Source organism: Leptodactylus fuscus, chromosome 2 (genome assembly GCF_031893055.1).
Source record: "Leptodactylus fuscus isolate aLepFus1 chromosome 2, aLepFus1.hap2, whole genome shotgun sequence".
Lineage (NCBI taxonomy): Eukaryota > Metazoa > Chordata > Amphibia > Anura > Leptodactylidae > Leptodactylus > Leptodactylus fuscus.
The window spans coordinates 172,267,984-172,287,927 of NC_134266.1; the positions used below are offsets into that span (position 1 = coordinate 172,267,984).

The window sequence follows — 19,944 nt, forward strand, 5'->3', positions numbered from 1 at the left end:
ACTACTGGTATATAGTGCCATTGTCTGACTGGGAATTCAAAGAATATATGGGGGTTATGTGCACCCACAATTTTTAATACTGCTATACAGTGCCATTGTCTGACTGGGAATTCAAAGAATATATGGGGGTTATGTGCACCCACAATTTTTAATACTGGTATACAGTGCCATTGTCTGACTGGGAATTCAAAGAATATATGGGGGTTATGTGCACCCACAATTTTTAATACTGGTATACAGTGCCATTGTCTGACTGGGAATTCAAAGAATATATTGGGGTTATGTGCACCCACAATTTTTACTACTGGTATATAGTGCCATTGTCTGACTGGGAATTCAAAGAATATATGGGGGTTATGTGCACCCACAATTTTTAATACTGGTATACAGTGCCATTGTCTGACTGGGAATTCAAAGAATATATGGGGGTTATGTGCACCCACAATTTTTACTACTGGTATACAGTGCCATTGTCTGACTGGGAATTCAAAGAATATATTGGGGTGACGTGCACCCACAATTTTTGCTACTGCTATACAGTTCCATTGTCTCACTGGGAATTCAAAGAATATATGGGGGTTATGTGCACCCACAATTTTTAATACTGGTATACAGTGCCATTGTCTGACTGGGAATTCAAAGAATATATGGGGGTTATGTGCACCCACAATTTTTAATACTGGTATACAGTGCCATTGTCTGACTGGGAATTCAAAGAATATATTGGGGTTATGTGCACCCACAATTTTTACTACTGGTATATAGTGCCATTGTCTGACTGGGAATTCAAAGAATATATGGGGGTTATGTGCACCCACAATTTTTAATACTGCTATACAGTGCCATTGTCTGACTGGGAATTCAAAGAATATATGGGGGTTATGTGCACCCACAATTTTTAATACTGGTATACAGTGCCATTGTCTGACTGGGAATTCAAAGAATATATGGGGGTTATGTGCACCCACAATTTTTACTACTGGTATACAGTGCCATTGTCTGACTGGGAATTCAAAGAATATATTGGGGTGACGTGCACCCACAATTTTTGCTACTGCTATACAGTTCCATTGTCTCACTGGGAATTCAAAGAATATATGGGGGTTATGTGCACCCACAATTTTTAATACTGGTATACAGTGCCATTGTCTGACTGGGAATTCAAAGAATATATGGGGGTTATGTGCACCCACAATTTTTAATACTGGTATACAGTGCCATTGTCTGACTGGGAATTCAAAGAATATATTGGGGTTATGTGCACCCACAATTTTTACTACTGGTATATAGTGCCATTGTCTGACTGGGAATTCAAAGAATATATGGGGGTTATGTGCACCCACAATTTTTAATACTGCTATACAGTGCCATTGTCTGACTGGGAATTCAAAGAATATATGGGGGTTATGTGCACCCACAATTTTTAATACTGGTATACAGTGCCATTGTCTGACTGGGAATTCAAAGAATATATGGGGGTTATGTGCACCCACAATTTTTACTACTGGTATACAGTGCCATTGTCTGACTGGGAATTCAAAGAATATATTGGGGTGACGTGCACCCACAATTTTTGCTACTGCTATACAGTTCCATTGTCTCACTGGGAATTCAAAGAATATATGGGGGTTATGTGCACCCACAATTTTTAATACTGGTATACAGTGCCATTGTCTGACTGGGAATTCAAAGAATATATTGGGGTTATGTGCACCCACAATTTTTACTACTGGTATATAGTGCCATTGTCTGACTGGGAATTCAAAAAATATATGGGGGTTATGTGCACCCACAATTTTTAATACTGCTATACAGTTCCTTTGTCTCACTGGGAATTCAAAGAATATATGGGGGTTACGTGCACCCACAATTTTTGCTACTGCTATACAGTTCCATTGTCTCACTGGGAATTCAAAGAATATATGGGGGTTATGTGCACCCACAATTTTTAATACTGGTATACAGTGCCATTGTCTGACTGGGAATTCAAAGAATATATGGGGGTTATGTGCACCCACAATTTTTACTACTGGTATACAGTGCCATTGTCTGACTGGGAATTCAAAGAATATATTGGGGTTATGTGCACCCACAATTTTTAATACTGGTATACAGTGCCATTGTCTCACTGGGAATTCCACAAATAATTTGGGGATTCATTCACCCTACATCTCAGGCTCTTGCCATATTCACCCAGGTTGTCAGTGCTGCACCAGCTCGTTCCCAGACAGCTCGGCCCGAAAAACGCGTTACCTATATAGAGGATTTGGACAATGAAGACAACATGTTCTAAATCTAATGTCTGCACCTTCTCCAGAATTAAAATAAAGGCAGCGTTTAACTTTCAAATAGCACTGCACAAAGGAAGAGCTTATCAGCTTGTCTCATGACATGCTACTGAAAAGTTTCATTTGTGTATCTTAATGTAAATATAGTTGTATAAGCTTTTTGGGTTTTAGGCACTGCCAAGTTATTTATTACCACCCGCTCCCTTATAATGATGATGACGCCAAAGTCACTGTGGGTGTTCAGAGCTCACAGCTTTGGGTGACATTTGTCTTGCTCTCTGTCGGTACCAGCTGTCTTTTTGGATACCGTAAAGTTATGTTGACTTTATTAACAGCTATAGAAGCTTTAGCCAGGTTGTGACGGTGTGTAACCCTAACAACACTAAGTGGGATACACATTAATAGTCAGTCTATGTACGCTAAACGTATCACTGAAGTAATTTTTTTTCCCTCTCCCCTAATATAAGAAAGGAACAGACATTAGACCTAGACCGGGGTTCGAGGCTTGAAAAAATCCAGTATTATTTGTTCTTCATGATGTGAAATATGTGTTGAAAAGCAACCCAAGATGAAGTCAGCCATGTGTGCCAGTGTGTTACTTGGCATGCCTTTGCTGGCCCCAACTGTAAGGGTCACTCTCCATTTCCTCCATTTTCCACTCCCCTTCACACCATTTGTGGTGAAGCAATGGGATGCACTGAAGTGCACCCTCTAGCCTCGTGTGGGATAGGGACATCAGATGCCACTCCAACCCCCTCGTCTTCCTCCGCCAGCCAACGGTGCGAAGATGAGAGGAGTGTGCTCTGAATGTTTTCTGCCTAGCAGAGGCTAGTTCTCACTTACGAAAATGGCCCCACTTTGACCTGTATATCAGGCACAATGGTGTAGGTTTCAAAGAACATGGCACCAACAAGTTGGAAAACGTGGGCCATGCGTGGACCGTGTTTGAGTCTGGCAAGCTCCAGATCTGCTACCAGGTTCCAGCCATTATCACAGGCGCAAAAATGCCAGGCCCCAGGTGTAGCAGGGAAAAAAAAATGCCATCTCAGCCAGGATGGCATCCCTGACCTCGGAGGCACTGTGCTGTCTGTCCCCCAAGCTGATCAGTTTCAGCACGGCCTACTGACATCTCCCCATGCCAGTGTTACAGTGTTTTCCGCTAGTAGCTGGGGTGGAGGTTGCAGCTTCGTAGGGTTTCAGTCTACTCCTGCCATGAATTTTGGCCTGGGAGAGGAGATAGGCCACCCCAGTTTGCACCCGGGGAACAGACTCCACCACATTCACCCTGCCTGTCATTAAAGATAAGCACTGCAGCATCCCTGACCACAGGCGCTTGTCCATGTGTCGGTGGTCAAGTGGACCTTGCAGCAAAGCGCAGAGCTCTGGGCCCGACTGATGTTATGGGACACATGCAGGCGCAAGGCAGAGACAGCACACCAAGAGAAGTAGTAACGGCTAGGCCCAGCATAGGGAGGTGCCCCAGCTGCCATCTGCTGACGGAAGGCCTGGGTCTCCAGAAGCATAAACAAACACCAACATCTCCAGGGCCAGCAGTTTATCGATGAGGCTGTTACAGGCTTGGGCATAGGGGTGGGTTGTATTGTACTTCTGCCTGCAATGAAAAGCTTGGGAAATGTGGAGTGGCTGGGAAGAGGCGCATGATGGTGCAGGCCAAAAGGGCGCATGAGGGTGAACTCCCCAATGTGTCAGAGATAGGTGTGTAGGTGTCCTTGCATCATATACTTGCACCATATTTGGCTTTGGAAGTTAATTTTGTGCCAAAAAGTGGTTAAGACAGCGATCCCTCAGCTACTCCCGTTACACTGTCTATTGAAGTTACCATCTGTGGAAGTGGACCACCATTTCTAAGATCCCAAAGGAAGCAGGCAAGAGATGTGCAGTTCAGAAAAAAAGATGAGAAAATAAGTTTAGGCTGTAGAGCACAGAGGGATCGGAGAGGACAGAGCTGGTGTCGGCCAGGTATTCCCACAACATGCGCCTATACTTGTCCCTCCTGGTGACACTAGGCCCCTGAGTGGCAGTAATTTGTCCAGGGGGGCCATTAACGTGTTCCAGACCTAGGAATAAGTCTTCCAACAGGGTAGAGTTTTGCATGCCTTTGCTTCTACCCACTGTTTTTGCTGCTTAGCTTCCCTCCACATCTACTCTGCTTTCACCCCTAAACATCACCCCAGTTTATGCCTTTGCTTCTACCCAGGTTTTTTGTTGATTTAGCTTCCCTCTACATCTACACTGCTTTAGCCCCTAGACATCACCCCTGTCCATGTGGGGTCGGTGGCCTCGTCATCCACCAACTCCTCTTCCAATTGCGCACTGCCCCCTTACTGCAAACCGCACATGACCACAGCTTGCCTTGATGGCAACTGTGTCTCATGATCCCCACTTAGGTCCAGACAAGTCGGTGGCGGGTCCAAAACCCCAAAATTGGAAGGAAATGGCAGATGCTGCAGTATTTCTAACACCTGTTCCTGGTGCTCGGGCCTGGTCTGTGTTGTACCCTGCACCCTGCTTAACGCATCTGCCATATCCGAAGTTGTGCTGAGCGCATGCTAATGTTTCGTGTCCAGTGCAATGGATGGGATGGGATTTCACATAAGTCTGCCACCCATGGCCACTCATGGTTGAGCAACTGAGGGAGTTGACTTTGACGAACCCGAGGGTTTTGGAGTTGGAACTACATCAAAGGTCTGTGCTGCTCACACACTCTGCTCAACACATGATATGTTTAGTGCCAGCAGTGTGGAGACGTCGCACAACAGCCGTTGTTCCAGCAGGTACAGGCGTTGTAGGAGTGCATAGAGGCTAGCAGCGGCAACTATACACTTTAAAAACTATCCGCACAAGCGCCACACTTTCACCAGTAGCTCAGGAACATTGGGGTACCTTTTTCAAAAGATTAGCAGCAATGAGTTAAAAACGTGGCCCAGGCATGGAATATGTTGCAGGCTGCCAAGCTACAGAGCCAATCCCAGGTTATGGCCATTATCACACATGACAACATGCCTGGGCCCAGGTGCAGTGGCAAAAACCACATTGCCGTCTCATCGAGGATGGCATGACTCACTTTGTAGGCAGTGTGCTGTCTGGCCCCCAAGCTGATGAGCTTCAGCACGGCCCGCTGACGTCTCCCCACACCAGTGTTGCAGCGTTTCCAGCTCGTAGCTGGGGTCAATTTAACAGCGGAGGAGGGTGGTGTTTCAGCCCTCCTCCCAGGAATGTTGTGTGGGGAGACAAGTCAGGCCACCACATTTTGCGACCCGGTCCACGCCTCAACTACATTCAACCACTGTGCCCAAATTGAAAGGTAGCGTCCCTGTCCGCATGCACTTGTCCATTCGTAACTGGTCACATGGAACTTTAGGGCTAAGCGCTGAATTTAGGGACCGCCTCATGTTTGGGGGAAAGTGCTGGTGTGGACGGCACAGTGCGGTGGCGCAGTAGACACTCTGCCCAAAAAGGGCAGAGTGTCCCCCAGCCGGGATTCCAACATCTCCTGGGCCAGATTTCTTGAGATGAGGCCGTTGAAGCCTTGGGCATGTGGGTGGGTTGCGCTGTACTTTAGCATGAAATGAAAGGCTTGGGAGATGGGGAGTTGCTGGGAAGAGGCGCATGATGGCGCGGGCAAAAGGAGAAATGGCAGGAAAAGGTGAGGATAAGGGTGAACTCCCCAAAGTGTCAGAGGCAGATGTGGAGGTGTCCTGGCTCCTGGTCTGGACTGCAGCGCCAGCCCTGTCAACAGTGGAAGAGGCAGTGGCCGCCAGGCCAAACGACGATTATCCTGCGCTTGCTCTCACCCACTGAGCCCAGGGCTTGCCTTCCAAATGATGGCACCCGCAAGAGGTGGTGAGATTCCTCTCCGCAGATCTCCAAACCATCTTGGACTTGCAAATTGCACTAAATTTGTCATGTAACTGACATGTATATGATGAGTCTATCCATTGTCTGTTCATTTTGGTGAAAGTCAGCCTGTCAGCTGACAGACAGCTGTGCTTGTCAGTGATGATGTCACCGGCTGCTTGTACCCCCAGTTTTTGCTGCTTAGCTTGCCTCCACATCCACACTGCTTTTGCCCCTACACATCACCCCTATCCATGCCTGTGCCTCTAGCCATAAGTCTGCCACCCATGGAAACTCATGGTGCAGAAAGTGAGGGAGCTGACTCTGAGGAACCCTTGGGTTTTGTAGCTGGTACTCCATCAAAGGTCTCTGCTGCTCACACACCCTGCTGAACATACGGTATCTAGGGTTAGAGCGTGTGGTGACCTCGCACAACAGTAGGTGCTTCAGGCAGATGTAGGCCTTGCTGGAGTGTATTGCGGCTAGCTCCAGGTACTGTAGACTTGGGAAAGTGGGTGTCCAAGTGCCGCACTTTCACCCTTAGCTCAGCTAATTTGGGGTATGTTTTTAAAAATCATTGCACCACTACATTGAACATGTGGGCCAGGCATGGAACGTGTTGGAGGCTGGCAAGCTCCAGAGCCCTCCAACAAGCTAAAAAACCTGGCCCCAGGGGCAGCGGGGATAAACAAATTGCCATCTCATCCAGGATGGCATCCCTGACCTCAGAGGCAGTGTGCTGTCCGTCTCCCAAGCTGATGAGCTTCAGCCCAGCCTGCTGACGTCTCCCCACACCAGTGTTGCAGCGTTTTCAGCTCGTAGCTGGGGTAAATCTAACAGCGGAGGAGGAGGAGGGTGGTGTTTCAGCCCTCCTCCCAGGAATGTTTTGTGGGGAAACAAGTCAGGAAAATTCTTGAAACGGGAGAGTTTTGCATCTTTGCCCTTGCTGCCTATGGACATCCCTTTGCCTCTAGCCACCATTTTCCCTGCTTTGCTTGCCTCCACATCCACACTGCTTTTGCCCCTAGACATCACCCCAGTCCATGCCTTAGCTTGTACCCCCAGTTTTTCCTGCTTAGCTTGCCTCCACATCCACACTGCTTTTGCCCCTAGACATCACCCCAGTCCATGCCTTAGCTTGTACCCCCAGTTTTTCCTGCTTAGCTTGCCTCCACATCCACACTGCTTTTGCCCCTAGACATCACCCCAGTCCATGCCTTAGCTTGTACCCCCAGTTTTTCCTGCTTAGCTTGCCTCCACATCCACACTGCTTTTGCCCCTAGACATCATCCCTATCCATGCCTCTTCCCCTAGCCATAACTCTGCCACCCCTGGAAACTCATGGTGCAGAAACTTTGGTTGCTGACTTTGAGGAACCCTTGGGTTTTGTAGATGGAACTCCATCAAAGGTCTGTGCAGCTCACACACCCTGCTCAAGATATGGTATTGTAGGGTTTCAGCGTGTGTGAATGACGGACAACAGCCTGTGTTTGGACAGATGTAGGCCTTGCTAGAGTGTTTTTAGGCTAGCAGCGACTCCTGTGCACTTGCAAAAGTGGGCGCACAAGCGCCGCATTTTCAACAGTAGCTTCGGTACATTTGGGTATGTTTTTAAAAAACTTTGCACCACTAGGTTAGACGTGGGCCAAACATGGAACGTGTTGGAGGCTGGCAAGCTCCAGAGCCGCTACCAGGTTCCAGCCATTATCACAGGCGTAAAAATGCCAGGCCCCAGGTGTAGCAGGGAAAAAAAAATGCCATCTCAGCCAGGATGGCATCCCTGACCTCGGAGGCACTGTGCTGTCTGTCCCCCAAGCTGATGAGCTTCAGCACCGCCTGCTGACGTCTCCCCACACCAGTGTTTTAGCGTTTGCCGCTAGTAGCTGTGGTGGAGGTTGCAGCATCGTAGGGTTTCAGTCTACTCCTGCCATGAATTTTGGCCTGGGAGAGGAGATAGGCCACCCCAGTTTGCACCCGGGGAACAGACTCCACCACATTCACCCTGCCTGTCATTAAAGATAAGCACTGCAGCATCCCTGACCACAGGCGCTTGTCCAAGTGTCGGTGGTCAAGTGGACCTTGCAGCAAAGCGCGGAACTAAGGGCCCACCTGATGTTGAGTGACACGTGCTGGTGCAAGGCGGGGACGCCACACCGGGAGAAGTTGAGACGGCTAGGGACGGCATAGTGAGGTGCCACAGTTGCCATCAGGTCCGGGAAGGCGGGAGTTTCAACAAGCCGGAACGCCAACCTCTCCTGGGCCAGCAGTTTAGCGATGTTGGCGTTCTAGGCTTGCGTGGGTGGGTGGTTAGCAGTGTATTTCTGCCGGCGCTCCAATGTCTGAGAGATGGTGGGTTGTTGTAAAGAAGCGCCTGATGGTGCCTTTGATGGTGCAGGAGAAGGAGATAAGACAGAAACAGGGGAGGATGAGGGAGAAGTCAACAAAGTGGCGGAGGCAGATGAAGTGATGTCCTGGCTCGTCCTCTGGAGTGCATCGCCAGCACTGTGAGCAGAGGCAGTGGCATGAACGGCGGGCGACGTTTGTCCTGCCGTTGCTGCCTGCCACTGATTCCATTGCTTGGATTCCAAATGACGGTGCATTGAAGTGGTGGACAGGTTGCTCCTCTCAGGGCCCCTACTCGATTTCGAGAGGCAAATTGTGTAGACGACACTATATCTGTCCTCGGCGCATTCCTTGAAAAAACTCTACACCTTCAAGAAACGTGCCCTCGATGGGGGAGTTTTTCTGGGCTGGGTACAAAAGGGAACATCTTCGGACATTCCGGGTCTGGCCTGGCTTCGGCAAAGCAGCTGACCTCTGCCTCTGGACATGTCTCTGCCTCTAGCTACCCTTTTTGGTGCTGCACCTGCCTCAACATCCACACTACTTTCCCAGCTTGACATCTGCCTTGTCCAGGTGGGGTCGGTGTCCTCGTCGTCCACCACCTCCTCTTCCAACTCCTGTCTCGCCTCCTCCTCCTGCACAATGCGCATGTCAACTGGCTGCCCTGACAGCAACTGCGTCTCATCGTCGTCGATGAGGGTGGGTTGCTGGTCATCCGCCACCAAATCGACCGGAGATGGAATGGAGGAGACTCTAGTGTTTGAGCATCTGGACACAGATACTCGTCTGTTAGGTCCGTGGAATCGCGAAATGGAGGGGCAGGTTGCGGTACAGTCAAAGGAAGGGAGAACAGCTCTGGGGAGCAGGGACAGTTGGGGTTATTGTTCTGAGAAGATTGGGAATTTTGGGTGGAAGGAGGACAAGACTGTTGGGTAAGAGGAGGTAGAGGCTGACTGGCTGGTGGACAATGTGCTTTAAGCGTTATCCGACAGCCATTGCAAGACCTGTTCCTGGTTCTCGGGCCTACTAATCTTTGTACCATTCAGCCTAGTTAATGTGGAACTTTTGTGCAAAGCGCAGAACTTAGGGCCCGCCTGATGTTAAGGGACACACGCTGGTACAAGGCTCAACTCACCCTAAGTGCCAAAAACACTGCTGGTGCAAGGCTCTACTCATGCCAAGGGCCTCAATCTCTGCTGGTAGCTCAGCTTAAGGTCATGTAACTTTGTTTGGAAGGGCTCATGTTAAGGGCTAGAAAAGTGAATTTTGGAAGGTCTTACCACATCACACACACACACACACACACACACACACACACACACACACACACACACACACACACACACACACTCAAAATGACAGTTAAGGGTGAGGGCTTTTGGAATTCCCATTGCCTATTCCATTTGTGGTTGTCATGGGGAACGTGATTTAAAGGGGTGGTTGTTACTGTTTGTTGAGCTTAAATTGGGGTTTGTGTCCATCCATTTGGGGAGTAAAGAAGGTTTCCAGGTATTTTCCCACTTTGATAGAGGTTTTTTTGAATGTGGAAAGTGTGTAGTTGTTAGGCAGTGATGTTGGGGTAATAGAGGGTCTTTGGTGTGTTAGATGCCCCCAGGCATGCTTCCCCTGCTGTCCCAGTGTCATTCCAGAGGTGTTGGCATCATTTCCTGGGGTGTCATAGTGGACTTGGTGACCCTCCAGACACGGATTTGGGTTTCCCCCTTAACGAGTATCTGTTCCCCATAGACTATAATGGGGTTCGAAACCCGTTCGAACACACGAACATTGAGCGGCTGTTCGAATCGAATTTCGAACCTCGAACATTTTAGTGTTCGCTCATCTCTACTTATAATATTTTATGCCATCCAAAAATGTGTTCTCTTCCATGCATGCAGAAGAATACCTTGTTTTACTTAATTGTACTTAACATTGATAAAGATGTACTGTACCATAAAATGAATTCATTGATCTCAAGATAATATCACTCATTGTTACACTTGTATTTCTTCCTATTTTAGGTCATGCCTTATCCAGCAAAAATTAAACCAATAAGAAGGTGACCAGAAGAAATTTGAGTACCATCTTGGTTTATGGGGGCTTGGATCACTACTAACTCCTATCTGCTATGATGTCTGAGATGAACTCAAGCTGGACAACGAATATCAGTTATGAAACTTCTTTATCATACTTGGACAATGATGATTCACAGCCGCGGGCTCCTGTGATGTCCAGAACAGGACACACAGTGGTAGCTATTTTTCTTGGATTTATCCTTGTTTTTGGCTTCCTTAACAATTTCATAGTGTTAGTTCTATTCTGCAAGTTCAAGACCCTAAGGACGCCAGTCAATATGATGTTATTAAATATAAGTATCAGTGATATGCTAGTCTGTGTATCTGGCACAACACTGAGTTTTACATCCAGTATTCAAGGTCAGTGGATTGGTGGAGAATATGGCTGCCAATGGTATGGCTTTGTTAATTCTTGCTTTGGTAAGTACATTATGCATCTATAGTTAGACAATATTTGATAAGGATCATTATCATGCTGGTTTATTGTTTGATAACATTTGGTCAGAATCTATTCTCAACTTGCTGGTTTATGTTAGTTGTACACAATGGGAATACTGGTATGCACACTGACCATAATCATAGGACATCCTTGATGTATTCTGATGTATAGAAAAAAGGGACTTTTTGGTATTGGGTCTTATCCAACAACATACCTTTTTTACTGAAAAATATACAGACATTGCAGTACATACTGTATATCCTTTATGTGAAACCTTATTACTGATGTATGCACAATGTACAGTTGCCTAGGTTGGGAGTTTAAGTTCAACACATACATAAGAAGATTTCCCTGGTGTGCACAACACAAAGTGATAGTGTAACCTGTACAATCTTTTATATAACATGTTGCCAGCAGTAATGGAAGATTTTATATATGGTTTCTAATTTTCCATTCAATCAGTGACACTGTTTGCTTGTTTAGGGTAGTATAACCCAGGGTTCTGGCCACAACACAGCCACAGTGCTGATTAATTGATTACCGACTAATTGATTACCTTTTATTCCTCATTACCGGCCGCACGATAACCTACATAACCGCATAGATAGTAATGTAGAAGGCCAGTGCTTTCACTATGCCAGTGCTCTTAATTAAGTCGAATACCAGAGCTGCCACCCGTATGGCACCACCCATATGGCACCGCTGTGCCCTAAAGTTCAATGTTAATTATTTAAGTGTTTGGAGATGAGTCTGGTTGCCATCTGTTATAATTCACCTATCTTTGCAAATACGGGTCTTTGATCAGAAAAGCAGCTTATTTAAGTAGAACAGCTGCAACCTTAATAAATTAAAATAATGAAACCGGCCATTATTTTGGTATATTTTAAGTAGCACTTACAACGTGTTTTTTTTTGTTTTTCACATATGTGATGACATAAATCAGTCTTACCTTCCATTCTTAGCTTGTCAAATAAATTGAGCATAGGTTCATTGCTGTCAGCTAAAACTGACAGGCTGTACCTCTGGCATGGCCTAATAGGCATACTGTAATGGCAGACATGGTGGGCTTCATTAGGCACCTTGTTACCATGTAACAGCACTGGCACTCCTCTTGATTGGAGTTTTTCCTGTTGTGGGCAATAAAATAGGTGCCTGGTTGTGAGTAGAAACTCAAGCAGTGATTTTTTTGGGGAGACTGAACATGTGCCATTAAAAGAGATATGTCCCCATTGTTAGAAGGTCTCTACCACAGAATGATTTTGGAGTATGAAAATAAACATATGGAAAACCAAACATATGGAGAACAAATTATTATGAGCCACCAAGTTCCTTCTTTAACATAATGTTATTGGAGAGAAATAGTTTTGGAGAGGAATGGATTTATTTTCATATATTAGGAATAGACATGTTTTTATTTGGAAAGTTTAGATATTTTGAGTCCTGTATAATATTATAATCTTCTATGGAACTATTACTAGATGTAGAAGCTCAACCTATCCCTTTGGCCTGTTGAGCAATGCCAAGATTTTCTCATCCTAGTACTCAGATTAATGAAAATCCAATGATGAAAAGCCTGATATACAGATTGTTTGTTGACACATTTATAATAGACCCTTTGTTAGAATGATTTATAAAAAAAAAAAGATATTGTAAATAGAGATGAGCGAACAGCGTTTGATTGAGTACATGTTCGATCGGATATCAGGCTGTTCGAGATGTTCGATTCCAGTCGAACACCAGGTAGCAAACGCACTAAAAATTCGATTCCCCTCCCACCTTCCCTGGTGCTTTTTTTGCACCAATAACTGCGCAGGATAGGTGGGACAGGAACTACGACAACGGAGGCATTGAAAAAAAAAATCTGAAAAAGTAATTGGCTGGCTAAATCAGGTGACCTCCAATTTATACGAATAGTGAATTTAATATCCGGTTCATATGAGACTGTGAACTATGTGACTGTGAGACAGGGATAGATGTACAGGCAGGGTTAGCTAGGGATTACCTTTATTTAGGTGGGAATGTTACTCACCCAGCTCTTTGGGGCTTTATCAGTGCTGGCTGTGCGCTCAGCTCGCCTGCATCTCCGGTATAGCCGAGCTGAGTGCACAGCCAGCACTGCTACATCTCGGCATAGGAATGCATTGACCAGCGTTGATTGGCCGAATGCCATACAGAGTAAAGCATTCGGCCAATCAACGCTGGTTCTGCCGCAGGAGGCGGAGTCTAAGATCGGTCCACAGCAGTCTCCATTCTGGTCCGATATTAGACTCCGCCTCCTCACAGATGAGCCTCCGGCAGAACCCGCGTTGATTGGCCGAATGCTGTACTCTGTATGGCATTCGGCCAATCAACGTTGGTCAATGCATTCCTATGGGAAAAAGTCAGCTCTCGCATATCGCAAGCTGACAGGGATCTCGACATAATACAGTGACTTGGGCATGTTAGATGCCCCCAGACATGCTTCCCCTGCTGTCCCAGTTGCATTCCCGGGTGTTGGCATCATTTCCTGGGGTGTCATATTGGACTTGGTGACCCTCCTGAGTCGAATAGTGGTTTCCCCATTAACGAGTATTTATTCCCCATAGACTATAATGGGGTTCGATGTTCGATCAAACAGTAGAGTATTGAGCGGCTACTTGAATCAAATTTCGACCTTCAAACATTTCACTGTTCGCCCATCTTTAATTGTAAACCAAAACTGCCTTCAATATAAAAACAATACTCAAAGTACAGTATGCATGAAACATTCATGAAAACTACTCTACCTTATATGTCGCCATACTGATAGGTCTGTGTAACATTCATGTGAATCGGTCTTTATATAGGCTTTGAATAAAGTTACTCTATCTTTCTCTATTCCATTAGAAAGTTCAAGCACATGAGTGGCCACAATTAGAGATGAGCGAACACTGTCGGATCAGCCGATCCGAACAGCACGCTCCCATAGAAATGAATGGAAGCACCTGGCACGTAGACTTTGCCGGCGGCCGGCCACTTAACCCCCCGCGTGCCGGCCGCTTCCATTCATTTCTATGGGAGCATGCTGTTAGGAACGGCTGTTCTCTAGCTTCTCTAGCTGTTCTCTAGCCACAATAGTTAAACACCTGACATCCACCAAATCACTGTAGGAGTAAATAAAATATAACTTTTAATAATCTTTCTTAAAAATGGCCTCAATTTATTTAATGTTTTTTAAATATTTTCTTAAAAAAACTGTACTATGACCTCATTGATAAAGGGTAACCAATAATTATTAAGTCAATCCCTGTCTGGTACAGCCATTAACAGTTTCATTCCCTGATAGTGTGCCAGGAGCTAATCTGGTATGCCCCAGTACACCTATATATCCCTGGAACTCTAGATGAAATCAGGTGCGAGGAAATCTAGATACAAATCCCTAGTGGTTCCACATAGGCTGTGAGTAAGGCCAGAGGGAGGTCCTGGAGGTGAAAGCTCTGTGAGCAGTCTCTGTTACTGACAAATTAACCCCCGTATATGATAATGACAACAGGAGCTATATTGAAACGGAGGATATTCAATACAGTACAGTCTCATGTTCTCACAAGCCGTATTCCACTCAACTACACCTCACACAATGCCCTACTGATCTCAAGTATGCTCCAATTGCCTATGTTAACATTGTTGCCACTTAGGGTATAGTTACATTTATAGCTAATGTAACTATACCCTAAGTGGCAACAATGTTAACATAGGCAATTGGAGCATACTTGAGATCAGTAGGGCATTGTGTGAGGTGTAGTTGAGTGGAATACGGCTTGTGAGAACATGAGACTGTACTGTATTGAATATCCTCCGTTTCAATATAGCTCCTGTTGTCATTATCATATACGGGGGTTAATTTGTCAGTAACAGAGACTGCTCACAGAGCTTTCACCTCCAGGACCTCCCTCTGGCCTTACTCACAGCCTATGTGGAACCACTAGGGATTTGTATCTAGATTTCCTCGCACCTGATTTCATCTAGAGTTCCAGGGATATATAGGTGTACTGGGGCATACCAGATTAGCTCCTGGCACACTATCAGGGAATGAAACTGTTAATGGCTGTACCAGACAGGGATTGACTTAATAATTATTGGTTACCCTTTATCAATGAGGTCATAGTACAGTTTTTTTAAGAAAATTTAAAAAAAACATTAAATAAATTGAGGCCATTTTTAAGAAAGATTATTAAAAGTTATATTTTATTTACTCCTACAGTGATTTAGTCTTTATGTGAGTAACTACCCGTCAGTGATAAACCTGACATCCACCGTACTATTATGGCAAATGTCGGGAATGGGTTAATATCCAAGAAAATGTAAACACAAACAAGGAGGAGAACTGTGTTGATTTTTCACATTTTTCATATTTTTTTTAATAGCACAAAATGCTTAAAAAAAAAGTTTAAATAGCTTCCCTCTCAATTACAGTAATTTTTATGCAGATGACACTTAATGTTGTCTCGACATATTTGGAGCTAGAACCTGTGATGTGAGTATGGTAGTAGCAGAGTTTTTGGGGGGTGGGGTTTCCCATTTTTTTCCAATTTTTTTTCAATTTTTTAAATATTTTGTGGCCCCCCTAAGGTTAAAATACATAACTTTTTTTCTTTACTCATTTTCCTATCTATGACTTCATAATTGATGTGACTGTGGGGCAAGAAGTGGAGCTACATCTTGGCATTAACGAATACTCACTTGCAGTTCATCCTAGGATAGATTGCAAGAAAATGAATTGAAGAAATAATGGATTTTACATTATCTTATTAATATGAGTTTACTTTGACTGGGCTATTACGGGAGCCTTACTAAGGTAATTTACATATTTCTAATGAGGAGATTTACAGTCCGGTCAGATGTCAAGCATAAGAAAGCTACAACTTTTCCTTAAGTAAAAAGGAAAGCATAACTGTTAGATTACTGTGTATTAACATATTTGTGAAACACTTATCAAATATATAGGCATATACATACAGTTGGCTTGAAAAAAAATAACTTAAAAGGTAAAAAATCTGTTAAATTCTTCTACTCAAATTTCTTTCTGCCTTTCAAAGACCTTTATTTACTGTAAATTAGTCTTTTTAGTGAGCCAGCAGTGAACATACACAGGAAAGCTCCACTGCAATCCTATTCCAAAGATCAGCTGTACAGGAGCTGAGCAAGGTCTATAACAGAAACAAACACATTTGGTAGCGATATACACATTTGGTAAATGTTGTAACAGGAAAAAATAAAAATGGCTGAACTGCCTTTTTTTTGTTCTGTTTCCTTCCCCACCAAGCCTCCATACTCAAACCCAACCAACGTCAGCTCTCAAACAGAATCAGGATTCATGCTAAGGATGATACAGCTCCAGTCTGTAGATTCCAAGTCTCCGGTTCACCACAATGCTGAAAATGAATTGAATGGGAATTATGGAAACAGGGTAGCCTAGAACTACAGTGTTTCTATACCACCTGACCCCAGCAATGTTGTAGCTGGATATGTACCAGGGCATAAAGGCTGGGCGCTCATTTTAGAGATAGGTGCAGCCACAGAGATGGAGACCTTGTGATAGACCAGAGAAAGTCTGGCTCATGTCCCCAAAACAGAGGTTCTTAATCCACATTTTGGCAAGGAGCCAAAATAAATTGTATTATACAAATCATGTCACTCTTGTAGGAGAATTAACATAATTCTATATGTGACGTATAGTTAATTATAAAAAGCATTGTTTGGTCTACACAATAGACCTATTCTCCGCAAGGCCTTGCTACCTAATCTCTGTTCAACCCTCATAAGAATACACCATATTAGCAATTAATTACACTAAAGACTATAATGATTATATTTTTAATTATGTAAATATGCAGAAACTTCAACAAATAAAACACTGTGAAGAAAAACTGAAGATTCCCTGCTGTGAAACTGTAAATGAAATGATATGAATTCACAACATCATACCGAATAGAAGTAATCATTCCTTGGCTGCTATTAATGTGTTTTTCATTATACATTCCTATTAAAGGGATTGTCCAGTAATTACAGTTCTGGGCCAAGAGAAACATTTTAGAAAAACATAATCACTTGTCCCTTGCACTCCGGTGTCTGCCGTTACTGTCCCATCCAGTGGCATCAGGAGGCTTGTTCTGGTGGAAGTCATCACCACACATGACCTCTAAGGCTAATCAGTGGAAAGGACCTGAGACGTTACTCACATACGTCACTGGTGACATCTTGGCTCATTTCCTCTGCCAATGGCCTCAGCAGTCATGTACAATAGGACTTCTGCCAGAACAAGCTCCATGGCTCCGCTGAACCAGACAGCTGGAGGAGACACTGGAGTGCCATGGACAAGTGAGTATGGGTTTTATATTTAACCTTCCCCAGTCTGCTGACCCAAAACTGTAATTCCTGGATGTTCCTTTAATGGAAATCTGTCACGTTGAATAACAATGTAGTATTTAGAAAGGCTGTTTAACTTGTGATAGACATGTCTGGACCAAACAAGAGAAGAGCGAAGGGAAGACACACCTTTGATTTAACTCAGTACACAGGTTTTATCTATTCTACCTTAATCCCTCCTTCTTAGGGCAGATCTTTGCAAAGAGCAGAAGCGCCCACTGTCCTAAGACAGTGGGTACAGATAGAACCTGGGGCCCCTTCAATCTTTTTTCCTGTCTATGTCTCCTTCATATAGGCCTAAAGCTTTGCCTCTCTTTTCATCACTTTTCAAATTGTTACATTTTGGGACAAGCTGCCTTTCATCCATCCCTCTAACCCTATTATTTGGGAACCCATCTGTACCCCTGAGCAAGTTGGCATCACACTTAATTCAAACCAGAGGTCTGGGCAAAGGCGTTTATCTTCACCCACAAGTCTTCTGTCTTCTGTAGATTACAGGAGAAAGATGCTAATTATCTAAGTGATGTACAGCACCAGCATGTCTGTGGGACATATACCTGCAGACCTCCCATATTCTGTTGGAGATTTGGGATGAGCTGTACACTCATGTGCATATCTGGGGGTTATGAAGACTTGAAAGTTGTTTTCCTCTGTATGTGTTGTGTAATGCATTGGTAGCAGTTAGATGTGCATGGGGAGGTTGTAGACTGCCTTTAGGGTTTTCTCATAGGCATTTGAATTGGTAATCCTAGAACATTACAGAGTTGCTCTTTGTTGCTCTTTAACATGCAGTACACCCCCACCAACTGAAGTCTGAAGTTGTTTTTCATGTCCTATATAGTTATACTGTTCCATACAACCATATTCTACTTAGACAATTCTGTTGTTCTTCTGGAAATATTTTTAAAGGGGTATTCCCACCTCACATACTCATCAGTCTTTACTGCTGTAAAATCTTCTTTCTTCCTGGTTTCTTGCATCATTTGGTGGGCGGGGTTTCACATGCAACCTGCCGTTTAGCTCCGCCCCAAAATTAGTGTGTAGCTCCGCCCACCCATATTGGACTATGAAGTACAAGCAGCAGCAACTCCATTCTGTGTTACATACAGAGACTGCCTGTCTCTGCCATAATGAATACAATTGAATTAGCTAGCCTGATAACTGGGAGAACAGAAGAAATGAAAGCAGCTCCTCTCTCCTATCTGCTAACAGGAAGCTAGGTCACGTAGTGTAGACACAGGAATAGCTAGATACACAGGCTCGCTCCATGCACTTAGCCCCTCCTCCCTGAGAGCAGCAGATACATCACTTGACTCATGAGCAGCTAAGTCAGGGCTGTGGCCACAAAGAATTGAATAAAGTAAGATAGTGGGCAAACAAAGCAGTTTTGCTGAAGTAATGTATTTAGGAAAAGTCTTACATCCACATTAACAAGCAGTATAGATAGGATCCTTGTGATGGGACAACCCCTTTAATAAACTGACCCATATGCATTTCCTTCAGTAACTGGGCGCTCTCACACGTGTGCGTACCTATGAGCTGGGTCGGTGACGCTTGTAATTCACTTTAGCGTGTGAAACACTGACTGATGATAGGATATTCCTCATTACTGGCCCTGTGGTAGCCCTAAAAACTGACCGGACAGTATTGAGGAGTCAGTATTTAACGTAATGATGTGAAATTACAGAAGACCCCGATCCAAATTGCAGCTACACTGACATTGTGCGGCAGCATCCTTATGTTAGCATGATAGTTTGCAGATGTTCCAATAAACTTTAACTGAACCTTAAATATTAGACAGTTTAGAAAATCTGTCCCATTGTCTCTTTCAGAAAGACATTTTACTTCGGATTAGAAAGAGACGTCCTCTATGCAATTTGTCATCCATACAAATCATTTCTAAAGAGCGTGACTTGAAGTACTTTATGTATATCTTGACAATGCTATAATTCTCATTTATGTATTCAGCCAGGATCTGCGGGTTGCTGAATGTTAGTATATCTCATTCCTGTTACCAATAACTACTGGATGTCATCTGGATGTAGATACTGTTTAACCTATCATTATTACAGCAAAGCAAATACGTGTTTATTCATTGTTTTCTGTTTAAACTCAGTATAAGACGTGCTTCACATATCCTTATGTTAAATTCAATGGGTCATTGTAAAGATAAGGTTGTTTTTATTTCATTATATATTATAAAAAAACAAAAAACTTGATAGTCTTCAGTAGCTGATACCTTTTTAATGGCTAACTAATAATGATGACAGATTACAACGTTTCAGAACGTCTAGGCTCCTTTTTCAAGTAAATTTACTTGAGAAAGGAGCCTAGACGTTCCGAAATGTTGTAATTAGAGATGAGCGAACACTATTCGGATCAGCCTATCCGAACAGCACGCACCCATAGAAATGAATGGAAGCACCTGGCACGTACACTTTGCCGGCGGCCGGTCGCAGTGCCAGGTACTTCCATTCATTTCTATGGGTGCGTGCTGTTTGGATCGGCTGATCCGAACAGTGTTCGCTCATCTCTAGTTGTAATCTGTCATCATTATTAG

The 19,944-nt window shown here is 44.3% G+C and overlaps 1 protein-coding gene across 1 annotated transcript in view; it reads left to right on the forward strand.

The window, feature by feature from the left end:
- The window catches only part of LOC142195390 (pinopsin-like), a 180,392-nt gene that overhangs the window by 74,523 nt on the left and 85,925 nt on the right, over positions 1-19,944 (forward strand). Inside the window, exon 2 of the mRNA XM_075265145.1 lies at positions 10,508-10,981. Coding sequence (XP_075121246.1) covers positions 10,615-10,981 — 367 coding nt within the window. The 5' untranslated portion in view covers positions 10,508-10,614. The remainder of the gene's footprint in view (positions 1-10,507; positions 10,982-19,944) is intronic.